The sequence below is a fragment of the Toxorhynchites rutilus genome, chromosome 1 (genome assembly GCF_029784135.1).
Source record: "Toxorhynchites rutilus septentrionalis strain SRP chromosome 1, ASM2978413v1, whole genome shotgun sequence".
NCBI classification, from domain to species: Eukaryota; Metazoa; Arthropoda; class Insecta; order Diptera; family Culicidae; genus Toxorhynchites; species Toxorhynchites rutilus.
In genome coordinates this window covers 76,047,934-76,062,519 of record NC_073744.1, presented here as the reverse complement: position 1 = coordinate 76,062,519, position 14,586 = coordinate 76,047,934, and the positions used below count along the sequence as shown (strand labels likewise).

The window sequence follows — 14,586 nt, the reverse complement described above, 5'->3', positions numbered from 1 at the left end:
ATGTATTGCGCTGTACATAAAAGTGTACCAAATAAACACATACATGATCGCTTTTGGTAACAAAATAATATCCAACTTACATACATTCCGTGCAGCAGATAACAAACCGATACGCAAAGCACAAATGCGATCTGCTGTAAAGTGTAAACAGAAGTGTGAATGTGATCCTTCCGCGATTAGTGGTTTTACGACACTCACCGATGGATATCGTACCAGATTTGATGCGGATTTGCTATCTTTACGTGATAAAACATTTTCGCGAACGATAACTGATAATAAATTATATCTACTCCTTCATTTGGTGATTACTCCGGCTACTGAGTGGAACAAAATCAGTTTATTTACTGTGCCGAGTCATTTGAGGGAGTTAAGTAACTGAGATTTATTGCATTTAATTCCATATTCTGCTGAGCAACATGAATAGTAAGGTATTGAACGAAGTTTGTGATATGCTGGACACCTATACTGGACGAGACAAGGTACGTAAGAGCATTCCACGTAGATGGTCATAGAATTACTTTCACTTTTATTTGTTCGATACACGCAAACACAATATAACGAGATCAAGTTCAAGCAAAGAGCCGCATGAGTGACCGGTTTGATTAACCTTTATCATTCGTTTTCAGATTGTACGAACACTTTGCTACACTACGAAACTGGCCTCGGGTTTGTACGCGAACAATGACCCGGATCTCGCGAAAAAGCTGGCCACTTTCAGCTCCAAAATGTCACAAACAAGAGCCACGCTAAGGCTGTTCGATGATCTGCCTATGCTGAGCTATTCCCTCAGCTATGGAATGGGCAGCAAGGTTTGTCGCAACTTTAAAACGCTTTTTTTCTTACTAACTGATTGGCTTGCAGGAACCAGATCGAATCATGGGCCTAATCGGCTTCATCACTAATTTGATAGATCATGTATACTACCCCGTGGACAAGATTTGCTGGATGATTGAGTATAATTTGCTGAAGGTGGAGAACCCTAGCAAGTGGGACACAATCAACTCAATTTTCTGGGTAGCATCCATATATTTGAACTTGATGAAGTAAGTGAAATGTGAATTATTATATCTTATCGAACCTCTCGATATTATCCACCTGTTTGTCTCACCTAGTCGCTTATGTTATCTAAATACCGCCGTGTATTCGATAATCAAAATTTGTCACTGTTATCAATCACAAAAATGCGAAAGGCGGAAATTCACTAGGAATACTCGCTCATACTATGTATAGCGCTAGAGCAAAACTCTCGAGCGAGGGTTTACTTTAGAGCCACAACGTAACGGCTCAAACATTCTTACTTATCCGATAGTGAGTAAACCATAGCGCTGGTTTTCTCAAGACAATTTTTTTTCTTTTCGTCTACAGTATGATTTATAAAATAAGTAAATACCTTTTATGGTTTACGTATATACATTAAAATGGAACCTCCACTTCTAAATACAAACATTTCTCTAAATACGAATGAAGCTGAATTTCTCCGTTTTTGTTTAGCATTGAACAGGCAGTGCCTAACGTAGAATCAGTTTTTATTCTATTCCTACTTAATAATGGACGAATCTTTGTGCTATTCGACGAAGACTGTCGGAAAAAGATGAATAGCTAAAAAGGTTGCATAAGAAACGTGCAGAGTTTGTCATCGAATTGATCATATCATACAACGAGAGATGTTACAATCATGATTGTATATGAAATTGGGCCATTGAATGCAATTACGAGAGATGATATCAACATGTTACTTGACGAATTTCATGCAAACTCGACTGGCCGTTGACAGCACCATTTCAGATAGCAGCAAAACGTTGTGGTGTAAACACATGGGTCTTTTAAACAACTTTGTTTACTTGAAATATCCAAAAAAGAAGGAGACTACTTTTTTGAAAGAGCCAAAAATGTTTTCTTGATTTTTTACAAAAACATCAACTCAAAAACTATAATGCCTGCAAAACTCGGGTCAAAAAATGAAATGTAGAAAATCATTTAAATTTTCATAAAAAAATACCAAAAATTGTTGAAAAAAAATTATTTTAAAAATTTGAATTCATTTTCCTCAAAAACGTATTTTTTAGAAAATCTCAAAAAAATTCTATGAATAGCCCTTACAATTTCCAACAAGTCATCCATACATCGGAAGATGGGCACTTTTACGACAACTTGTTGAAAATTGTGAGGACTATTCATAGAATTTTTTTGAGAATTAAAAAAAAATACGTTTTTGAGAAAATTAAAATTTAATTTTTAAAATAATTTTTTTCCCGGAATTTTTTTTACAAAAAAAAATTGGTATTTTTTTATGAAAATTTGAACGATTTTCTACATTTCATCCTATGACCCGAGTTATTATAGGTATTATAGTTTTTGAGTTCTATTTTTTTTTGTGAAAAATCAAAAAACATTTCTGGCCCCTTTCAAAAAGTAATCTAATTCTTTTTGGAATATTTCAAGTGTGCAAAGTTGTTTAAAAGACCCATGTGTTTACACACACATTTGAGATGGTGCTGTCAACTCCTAAGACGAATTGGCATGAAATTCGTCACTTATCAACATATTACTTATCGACTCAAGAAAAATACAAAAATGTCGATTACATGGCAATTATTACTGAGTTGATATACCTATAACAATAATGGATCCATTTGAAATTTCTGTTTGCGTGCACAATTATTTCCTGATATTTTTAGGACAATCAAATTCCCGTGCAAAGCTAGTTTAGTTAATTAATTTATAAGATACTAGCTAACCCGGCAAACTTCGTCCCGCCCATTTACTTGATTAATTCTCGAGTAATGCAGAAATTTGTGTTTTATTTGTATGGCAGCCACCCCTAAGAGAGGGGGAGGGGTATCTAACCACCATAGAAACATTCATTGCACCCTAAAGTTTCCATATGCCTAATTTGGTTTAATTTGCTTGATTAATTCTCGGGTAATGCAAAAATTTGTGTTTCATTTGTACGGCAGCCCCCTCTAAGAGAGGGGGAAGGAGTATCTTAACACCATAGAAACATTTATTGCATCCTAAAACCTCCACATGCCAAATTTGGTTTCATTTGCTTGATTAATTCTCGAGTAATGCAGAAATTTGTGTTTCATTTGTATGGCAGCCCCCCTTTGAGTGGGGGAAGGACTGTCTAACCATCATAGAAACATTTATTGCACCTTAAAACTTTCACATGCCAACTTTGGTTTCGTTTGATTGATTAATTTCCGAATAATGCAAAAAATTGTGTTTCATTTGTATGGCAGCCCCCTCTAAGAGAGGGGGAAGGAGTATCTTATCACCATAGAAACATTTATTGCATCCTAAAACCTCCACATGCCAAATTTGGTTTCATTTGCTTGATTAATTCTCGAGTAATGCAGAAATTTGTGTTTCATTTGTATGGCAGCCCCCCCCCCTTTGAGTGGGGGCAGGACTGTCTAACCATCATAGAAACATTTATTGCACCCTAAAACTTTCACATGCCAACTTTGGTTTCGTTTGCTTGGTTAATTTCCGAGTAATGCAGAAATTTGTGTTTCATTTGTATGGCAGCCCCCCCTTAGAAACGGGGGAGGGGTCTCAAAATATCACGAAAACCTTCCCCGGCCCCAAAAACCCCTACATACCAATTTTCATGTCGATCGGTTCAGTAGTTTCCGAGTCTATAAGAATCAGACAGACAGACAGACATCACTCCATTTTTATATATATAGATAGATAAATATCTCGTGTCACGGTGTTTGTTTCCAAGCTCCTCCGAAACGGCTCGATCGATTTTGATGAAATTATGCACAAAAAACTTGGTGAGCATGAGAATAGGCTGTAAACTATATACGATGCCGCTAGGATACCGATTCCTAAATATTAAATACCGTTTAGAGTGAAATCTGAATATATTTTATTTTAATTTTACTTCAAACAATACGTATAACCAGTGTTGCCACATTTTAATCTGTGCCAGAGACTTTTTCGAAGATTGTACCATCGAAAATATTCGTAGTAGAAATTTAACATGAATAAAATACTCATTTATTTACTATATTTACATTTACATATAACGCCTATACATAGTTTTTTAATCTAGATTGCGGCGTCAAAGTCGTCATGTACCTTAATGTTGCTTTGTCCGAATGTAAGAAATTTTACGCGAGGAAAAAAATCTGTACCGTACAGAATCTGTACCAAAAATAACAAAAACAACTGTTCCTTTCCAGATAAAGCTGCACGTATGGCAACACTACGTATAACCACAAATTTATACCCCCATACCTTATTTTTAATCGCGATTCAATAGTTTTGTACAAACAATATTCAAATAGTTTAACCACCGGTCGTTTTTCAAACAGAACGAATTTATTGTCATCAATCCTGATAGAACACCTGCTGGAGAGCATGTGTATAAATTCAATGTGCAAGCGTTGCTAGAATCATAGATGGCTAATGCAAAGTGACGCGAAAAATTGTGATTCGAAGAAAAAACAATTATCTAAAATTCATCGTTAAAGCACATCGTTCATATCACTCTCTCCATGTTCGTCTTCAATAGCACTAAAGTTCCTAATACTTATGACAGACATACAGCTGTACTTGCGTTGTACTTCGAAAATTGTATGTCTGTCACCATGTACAGCGCTAGAACCATGCAAGCAACTCGGTACAATCGCTGTACGCTGTACCGACCTATTTTTCCGCTGTACATGGCTACAGTTGTACTGTGCGCAGCGCCATAGACGGTTAGTGGTGGGTAGCATGAACAAAACGAATCAAAACATTTGGTATACATTCTTTTCATTGACTTTCTCTTGAGTTAATAACTCAGATTGAAACATATTTGTTGTGTTCGATAGTTTAGACGCTAAATAAAAACCTTTTTCATTGAAATATTGGTGAAAATACAATGCAATAAATTCAAACTTCTGATTGTCAGTCTGACATGCGGTACAATGTACAACCAAAGTATGTGTGTCATGCTATCGTGGTACCTGTACAACGCTGTACACGTACAGCGCTAGTACGGTTGTATGTCTGTCCATGGTATAACGTTCGCCTTATCATCGTAGTATTACTTGCATCATTTTTAGTAGTACTTGATTGTCATTTCTATGCCAAGCAATATACCTTGAATGTATTCTAAGTGACTAGCTCTGGAACATGTGTGACTTTAATGCAGGTCAGAAGGGTCTCCTAGAAGAACAAACATTACACAACGAAATCTCGCTAAATGTAATTCATTCATTATGAACATCATTCTTTTGGCATGTGGAGGTTTTAGAGTGCAATAAATGATTATATGGTGGTTAGATACTCCCCCCCCCCCCCTCTCTAAGGGGGAGCTGCCATACAAATGAAACACAAATTTCTGCATTACTCGAGAATTAAACAAGTAAATGAAATGAAAGAGCCTGGCCGGGTATGGGAGTAAAAAAGCCTCCAAACCAAATCACTAGCTGTATGGAAAATATTGTATAGGATATTAAATAAGAATTTTCGGCGGTTTTTTGAACCCCTATGTGATTTGACATAGCATCTATAGTGAAAAACGTACTTTTTCGTTTATTTCACGCCATCCTCAAAAGCTTCGAGATAAAAATTTGAAAAAAAAATATTGAATGTGCATCTTACAACGGTTACTACTCCGGCCCCGTCAGGCTAACGCCATAGGAGCCTTGATAAAAATATATATTTTGGAAAAAAAACGGTGTATTAAGAAAAGTTATCAAAAAAAAAATCATCAAAAATTTAAATACTAAAAAAAATATTGAAATTTTGAATTTTTTTTTGTGATTTAGAGATTCAGTACTACTTTGATTCATATTTAAATGTGTTCCTACGGTTTTTTTTAGATATGTGTGATTTTTTTCAGATTTTTTTCAGTGTCGCGAACTACAAAAAATATTTTTATATTTCCAAAGAGTCTGGCTGGGTAAGGGAGTAAAAAGTCCCCCAAACCAAAACACCAACTGTATGGAAAATATTGTATAGGTTACTAAATAAAACATTTTGGCAGCAGTACCATATATTTTAGTCCTCTTATGGTACACCACGGGATCTATGGTGAAAAATGCATGTTTTCGTTTTTTTCACGCCATTCTCAATAGCTTTGAGACAAAAATATGAAAATATACTGAAAGTACATCTTACTAAGGTGTATCGATAAATATCTTCAAACTATTTTTTCATCAAAAAATCCAAAAATAAAAAAAATAAATACGCAGTACAAAAAAAAGAATCAAACTAGTACTGAATCTCTAAATCACAAAAAAAAAAACAAAATTTTCAATATTTTTTCAGTACTTCAATTTTTGATGATTTTTTTTTGATAATTTTTCTTGATACACTGTAGTAAAATGTTAAACCACATAGGGGTTCCAATAAACGGCCAAAATTTCTTATTTAATATCCCATACAATATTTGCCGTACAGCTGGTGATTTGGTTTGGAGGCACTTTTTACTCCCTTACCCAGCCAGGACCTTTGGCATGTGGAGGTTTTTGGGTGCAATAAATGATTCTATTCTATGGTGGCTAGACACTCCACCCCCCTCTCAAAGGGGCAGCTGCCATACAAATGAAACACAAATATCTACATAACTCGAGAATTAATCAAGCAAATGAAACCAAATTTGGTATGTGGGAGTTTTAGGATGCTATAAATGTTTTACGGTGGTTAGACACTCCACCCCCACTCTAAGGGGGAGCTGCCATACAAATGAAAGATAAATTTCGGCATAACTCGAAAACTAATCAAGCAAATGGAGCCAAATTTGAGATGTGAGGGTTGTTGGGGGCAATAAATGTTTCTATGGTGGTTTGACACCAGTAGTGAGGAATTAGGGAGATTCCTGCCGTGAAGCATGTGATCAACTGTTGCTTATGAAACATCCCATACCAGAAAAACAAAAAGAATAAAAAACGAAGCAGTGGAAAATACAAAGAATAAATTTTAGAAAAACTTATATTTAGTTCAGCGAATATATGCTCTAAGTGTAGGAGAAGATAATGAAAAATATCTATCAGTGTGTGTTAAAAATTTTAAAAATAAAGCAAAATTTCTAAATTCTATAGGCAGCAAGTTAGAAGGTGATTCGTTTGAAGCTAAGAGGTAATTGTTCAGTACCATGTGACGAAACGTCTGTCGTACGAAGAAATTACTGTGAGTGAATTTGATATTATTTCGTTGTTTTTGACATGAAACCGTCTTAAAAATTTTGCAGCGTTATTAACAAGCGTTGTTAGTCCATTTGATGTTTGCGGTAACGAAATTGATCTTCGTTCGAAAGTGGAAATGGATTTTAATGTGATAAAACGCACTCCTATATCGTCTTCTATCTATATAAATAAAAATGGGTCGTCGAATGCGTTGATAAGAGCAAAACTCGAAAAAGGAATTTAGGGCTGTCTTCATTCTATCTTATTTTCAGTATCAAACATTCATTCGACGTAACGAGGGAACATGTTATTTGCAAGTGGATGAAAAATCTTGCACGAGAATTGTGTCTGAAAATAATCTGATATTATAATGTCGAGTTTTGGAAGAAGTTCTGAAATTTTATAGTAAAAAATAATTTTAAAGGGTAGATTAGAAGATTAATCAATGAACCGTTCTGCGATTAGACCCATGAACGTGCGCTAATTCCAACTAAAGAAATTGACTCCGATTGGACAAACTTTTCGTTGAACTCAATTTTACAGCAGAATATTTACGTAGTCGATTTTTTCGATTTATTTTATTGATCTGAAATATTCCTCAAAGTATTCAATCATTCTGATTCGAGTGAAGATAAGCTCAATGATATATAGACGACTTCAAGGTTTTACGTTTTACACCTTGTTATATATATTTCTTGGGCGACCCATGCGATGAAAATACGATGATGGCTTCTGTCTTTTTACGAGGACAAGAGCATAATAGTACCGAAGTACAAGCCACGGGTATGACACGCAAGATCTCCTTCTCCAACCCAAATTTTCTGAGCGGCTGGATTTCTGCACCACATAGTTCAGCATGAATTTGGAAGTAGATGCCAATCGAATATTCTGTAAATGTTTCGGTGTTTAGATATGCTTTTCCTAATCAGATCTACCTGTAATGTTTCATTGTTGATTTCGAACTTCTGTTTCAACAAATGGCTAAACCCAAATACCGCTATGAGCCACCGACACTTATGAATCACATACGCAGCGTTGGCCTCATAGTCCTTAAGTTCTTTTGTGAAAAAAGGGTACTTCTGGCGCAACTCATCGATAAAATGACACTTTCTTTTAGACATTTGGAAAAATTAAGTTGGAACATCGAGACGAAACACAAAAATTTTACCATGGCCAGTGGAACAAAATCTCTAAATGAAAATAGTTGAAAGATCTCGTCAATAGTAGATCCAACTGCTACTCTTTATATATTCACAAAACTTTGGTCTTCAATAAAAAAGGTTTTACTCAAAAAATAATACACTGATGATAATTCTGATTCTGCAACAAAATTGAATTTCTCATGAAAATCAGGACAAAGGCTAGATTGTAAAAAATAAATCAGGACGCCCCAAATAGATCTCAAAATCAGGACATATCCTGCTAAATTAAGACAGATGGTAACCCTATCTCTGACGAAGTTTCAATCCTTTGAATTGAGCTGAATTCTCGATCTACATTTTATGATGTTACCAGGAATGCCTCAATTTTTTTTTTCTCTCCAAAAGAACGATCCGAAGCTACACGGTGATGGAGCAACACAAATCACACATAGACAAATCGGAGAATGGATCCAGGTGAGATAAGCAAAACAAATGTTTCTGATAGATACTCATATTTTTTTATTTGGAATCTTCAGCCAAGCATTCCATATGCTGCTCATGAAGCAGCGCATGGAGTTTATCTCGATTGTCCGACTAACGTTGGATCTCGTACATGCTGGAAGCACGCTACCAAAGGGCATGCTCTGGGGAGGTCGATTCGAATCGTGGCACGTAGGTCTCATCGGGACGGTTTCGTCGTTCATCGGACTTTACCAGTACTTCGCAAAAAAACGGATCATTAGTAAAAGTTCCTAGTTTAGGACAGACGTCGATTGACGTCCGAGTTTCATGGAATTTTCACACCAGGTTTTGTTATATAGATAACTACAATTTAGAGCTAGGCTACGTAAAGTTAATTTGTATATTTGTGTCTGGATTGCAACGGAATGCGATTATGTCATGAAATCTATATGAGATTGATTTTTGGAGGAAAACTTATGTGTTGAAAGCAGAAATGTAGGGAAGAAAAAATATTTTTGAACCATGGTTGAGGGGAAAATAGTGTCGGAAATAACTGTAAATAAAAAAAAATGAATAAATAAACTTCTAGTCAACAGTGTTTTTATTTTTACTACTTCATGGTACACCCCCAGAATACGATTCTTAAGATGTCTTCTTCATTTCTCATTGTTTATTGTTTAACCCACTGAACATATTTTTTTACTGGTGAATAATCAGAACTGCGGCTACGCTGAGTTTTAGAGCGGAATGGGATGATCAGAAAGTTGTATCGAACCGGAGAAGATAAAACATGGTATTGAATGAACACAGTCCAGAGGCTACATTGGACACTTTAGCTTTTCGATGTTTTCTAACGGAAATATCTATTTATATGAAAATGGATTTCTTTATGTTTTTCTGTTTGTCTGATACTTATGGACTCGGACCGATCGACGACATTTGTACGTAGTGGTTTTTGGGACCGGGGAAGTATAAATGAAACACAAATTTCTGCACAACTCGAGAAATAATCATACAAATGAAGTCAAATTCGGGTGTCGATTCAAAATCCGAAAAAAAATCTCTGATATTCCCTCATTTTCCTGTAATTTTTCAGAAAATTCCAGATGTAGACTAGTAATCAAACTCACTAGCAGTGCGTCACTGCCCATGTTTGTATAGGAGACGTAAGCGACAAAATGAAAAAAGCGACTTTTTCGCCGTGCATTCTACATGCATGCAACATGCAAACAAACATTTTTTGTTCGAAAACATTTGAGTAATTTTGAAAAAAACGTTTCCGAAAAATCACTGTTTGTCCGCATAACAGACGTAGTTCCATACAGCTTTCATACGTCGTTCTAAAATCAACAGTTATCAGTATTATGTGCTATAAGCTAAATCTACATTTGAATCACATTCTTTGTAGAGTCCAAACATGCGTGTCACGATAATATCTTATTACTTAGTGTTTCTTAAAAACACTACTCATAATTACTATTTTCTGTACACTGCACTGCGATGAACAAAGAGAAGCAATTGTGTTTTTTAATGTTATAATTAGCTAAATTTCTGCACTCGAATCTTCAAGTAGATAATGAAACAATCAGATCAGTAGTGAAAATAAAATGATATTGGTTCTTAGCATTATAACTCCTCGAAATCGACATCGAATTATTCTACATACTCAGCATTTACTCATACCGTTGATGTAAGTCACTCCACCATCTTTATGCGATTGATCGTGATATCGGTAAGTCATGTTGCTAAAATTACCAACATTGCAGATTCACAAATTCAATTGATTGAAAAACCCGAACCTGCTCTTCTTATTATATCCCAGAGTATTCAGCTATGCGAACAAATGTTCATTGAAACGATTGATTGTCCGCATAAATAGACGCAAGCGTTTCCAAATGGAAAAAATATGTTTTAATCCACCAAATCTCCTAGGCCCTCTTTTGTCGATAATATCCTTCAACTGGACAGATTATTTGATTGGAAATTTGCATCGTTACGCTTGTAGGCAAAAAAAAAACAACAAAAATGCGTTTTCCCAACACTAATGGTGTTGGTGATTACGTCTCCTATGCATACATGGGTAGTTCAGCTGTAGTTCTTAAAATATTTAGTTACCTTAAACACTGAAATTTGAGAATGTCTGTCGATATTTTCCAATAAATATATTGCTTGTGATTTTTAATTGAGTTAAACAACGACTGATAAGTTTCGTAAAAGATTAAAAAATGGATTTGGATACTCGCGCATTGGTCAGACCGAGAAATCAATAATTCGTTAATTTCTCAGAAAATATCAACACTACGACTTTGCGATTCTCTCTAGCTTCGTTATTCGTCGTTCATCATCGTTTAGCGTATTGCATGTGTTGATACAAAGGGGACGTGTGTCACTTTTTTAACACTTTCGGTCTGACACACCGACGCGAGTATAGGAGTAACTTTTTTGGACGGATTACATATTTTTTCTAAACCCCATCAATATGGATATCAAATGAAAGGGCTTGACTATTAAAATACAGTTATTGATGAAAAATGTAAATCCAAGATGGCGGATCACATATTTTCTCAAAACTCCATTAATATGGGTATCAAACGAAAGAGAATGACTAGTAGAACACCGTTATTTATGAAAAATGCAAATCAAAAATTTTGAAAAAAAATTGTTGAATGGTTTTGTTGTAAAGAAATATACTAATGGTACAGATAATGTACTAAAACTTTTTAAGTTCAACGGTTTCATTATGAATAAACATAATAATAATACAGATGATGTACTCAAAGTTAGAAAATAATTAGGCAACTAGCAGTTAGTAGTTATCACACCCATTTCTTCATTAATCTAGGGCATCAATGAGTGGGGCATGTGATGAAAAAACACACTGTAGATAATGGAAATCTGACGTGGCCCATTTTAGATATGCATTTTTCATAAATAACTGTGTTCTAATAGTCAAGCCCTTTCATTTGATACACATATTGACGCAGTTTTGAAAAAAAATATATATATGGCACCATTTTGTGGTGGCGGCCATTTTGGATTTGCATTTCTAATAAATAACTGTGTATTACTAATCAATCTCTTCTGACTACCTAGCTCGTTCGCCATGGACAAAAACAGGTGGTAGTCACTTGGTGCAAGGTCCGGACTATACGGCGGATGCAAAAGAACCTCCCATCCGAGCTCCCGGAGCTTCTGGCGCGTCACCAAAGAAGTGTGTGGCCTGGCGTTGTCCTGATGGAAGACAATGCGGCCTCTGTTTATCAAAGATCGCCTCTTCTTCATGAGTGCTACCTTCAAGCGGTCCAGTTGTTGGCAGTACAGGTCCGAATTGAGCGTTTAGGGAAGCAGCTGATAATAGATTATTCCTTGACAATCCCACCAAACACACAGCAGAACCTTCCTGGCCGTTAATGAGGGTTTGGCCACCGTCTGAGCCGCTTCAGCGGGCTTCGACCACGACCGTTTGCGCTTCACGTTGTCGTAAGTGACCCACTTTTCATCGCCAGTCACCATCCGCTTCAGAAACGGGTCGATTTTGTTGCGATTCAGCAGCGATTCACATGCGTCGATACGGTCAAAGATGTTTTTTTGCGTCAACGTGTGTGGCACCCATACATCGAGCTTCTTTGTGAATCCAAGCTTCTTCAAATGGTTAATAACGGTTTGATGACTTATCCCCAACTCTTGGCCGATGCTACGGCTGCTACTATGCCGGTCTTTCTCGGCTAATTCAGCGATTTTGTCGCAATTTTCGACGACAGGCCTTCCGGAGCGTGGCGCATCTTCGACGACCTCTACGCCAGAACAAAAACGTTGAAACCATCGTTGTGCGGTGGAAATGGAAACTGTATCGGGTCCATAAACTACACAAATTTTATTGGCAGCTTGAGATGCATTTTTGCCTTTGTCATAGTAGTACTGTAAAATATGTCGGATTTTCTCTTTATTTTGCTCTATATTTGCGACACTATAACTCATGAACGACTTAACCAAACAAAACACTGTCAAGGACTATATTATAGCGCGCAAAAACACCTTTCCAACAAGCTATAGTATGACTCGATACAATGAATACAACTAGAACTACGCGTTTACAACGACACCTCGCGGAAATACCGCAGGACTTTTTTGACAGCCTAATATATGGCGCCATTTTGTGGTTTTTGGATTTGCAAATATTTCATAAACAGCTGTGTTCTACTAGTCAATCCATTTCGTTTGATACACATATTGATGGGGTTCGGAGAAAATATGTTATTCATCATTTTGTAGCGGCCGCCATTTTGGATTTACATTTTTCGTCAATAATTGTATTCTACTAATCAAGTCCTTTCATTTGATACTCATATTGATGGGGTTCTAAGAAAATATGTAATACACCATTTTGTAGCGGCCGCCATCTTGGATTTACATTTTTTTCATCAATAATTGTATTCTACTAGTCAAGCTTTTTCATGTGATACCCATATTGATAAGGTTTAGAAAAAAATATAAATGGCGCCATTTTGTGCTGGCGACCATTTTGGATTTGATTTTTTCATAAATAACTGTATTCTACTAGTCAAGCTTTTTCTTTTGATACCTTTATTGATGGGGTTTAGAGAAAATATGAAATCCGCCATTTTATAGCGGCCGCTATTTTGGATTTTCAAGATCATGAAATACGCAGTTTTATAATGAATGCAGAGATAAAGGTGTGTTCCAAATTTTAGATCAATCGGCCAACAGTAAGGGGGTTAAGTTTCTATGACAGCGCTACAGACAAAGTTACCCACGTTCATACAAACGGGGCATATGATCGACCCCGTCCTGTATACCGAAGAGTTTTGCGGTTTTCCGGATCGAAAATTTTTTTTTTTATATCTGTATTATAGTGACTTTCAACACTTTTGGCTGGTTCGTCACTTTTTACTTCCAATTTTGGAAGAATGTTGGGAGTGAGAATTGAACTCGTGATCTTCAGCGTGAGAGGTATGGATGTTACCACTACGCCAGATCGGCTCCCGGATCGAAAATCTTTGCTCCACACTCCGTACTCCATACTAAGGCTTCTAACATACACTTATGCAACTTTTTAAATGAGAAATTTAATCGTCAACTTTTGACCGTCCGGATTTAAAATTGTTTTCTGAATGTGCTTTTCATTCCGGACATGGGTTTGTGAAATTCACATTGATTTTTGATTTTTGACATTTTTTTGTTAACAGCTAGATACTATGTTTGACACTGAATTAAATTGACACAATAGTAACTATCAGTCACATGATTTCAACATGCAAAAAATTTCATGGTTTTGACATGATATTGAATGTAATGAAAAAGTATCCGGATTAAAAAGCGTCCGGATTCAGAAGCATCATTGCACAGTTATAGAAAAAATCAATAGTAGGTAGAAATGGATTGATGGTGACTCTTGTATGCTAAAGTACAGTTTTCAGCTTGTTTTTGTAGTCAAATACAATATGTTTCAATTCAGAGAGCAACGACAGCTCTCGAACAATAGCCATCTGCCAAAAATCTCTTGATCTTTTTTCATTTTTTGGCATACAACGGGTTAACGGAACAAGATGGAAACAAAAACATGATTCTTGCAAATTACGGTGAGCACAAGTATCAGTTCATGTAATTGATTTGTTGGTACTTTTCGGAAAAGAAGAAGAGGAATGTTGATAGGTTGAAGCTAATTCGGAACCCCCAGAGTTGCTTGTTTCATCGACTTCTAATGGTCTGCAGTAGATAAATTTTCAATCACAAGTGTATTCGTAACCCCGCGTTCTATTCTGAGAGAAAGTTTCCAGAATCGGTTCTGGAGAGGCATTATTCTTGCAAGAACTTCGAGACATTCATGTGTAGCC

General features: G+C 36.1%; 1 protein-coding gene across 1 annotated transcript; it reads left to right on the top strand.

The window, feature by feature from the left end:
* Positions 1-9,315, top strand: LOC129763071 (peroxisomal membrane protein 11C). The gene is made up of 5 exons (XM_055761821.1): positions 1-479; positions 627-809; positions 862-1,043; positions 8,675-8,743; positions 8,806-9,315. The coding sequence occupies exons 1-5, from the start codon at positions 417-419 to the stop codon at positions 9,023-9,025; spliced, it is 717 nt and encodes a 238-aa protein (XP_055617796.1). The 5' UTR covers positions 1-416; the 3' UTR covers positions 9,026-9,315.
* Positions 9,316-14,586: the final 5,271 nt, after the last annotated feature.

Bases quoted from the DNA above. Each gene is read 5' to 3' on its own strand.
- LOC129763071 (XM_055761821.1), top strand. From the start codon at position 417: ATGAATAGTAAGGTATTGAACGAAGTTTGTGATATGCTGGACACCTAT. The intron at 810-861 runs GTTTGTCGCAAC...ATTGGCTTGCAG, and splicing joins GCTATGGAATGGGCAGCAAG to GAACCAGATCGAATCATGGG. The intron at 1,044-8,674 runs GTAAGTGAAATG...TCTCTCCAAAAG, and splicing joins ATATATTTGAACTTGATGAA to AACGATCCGAAGCTACACGG.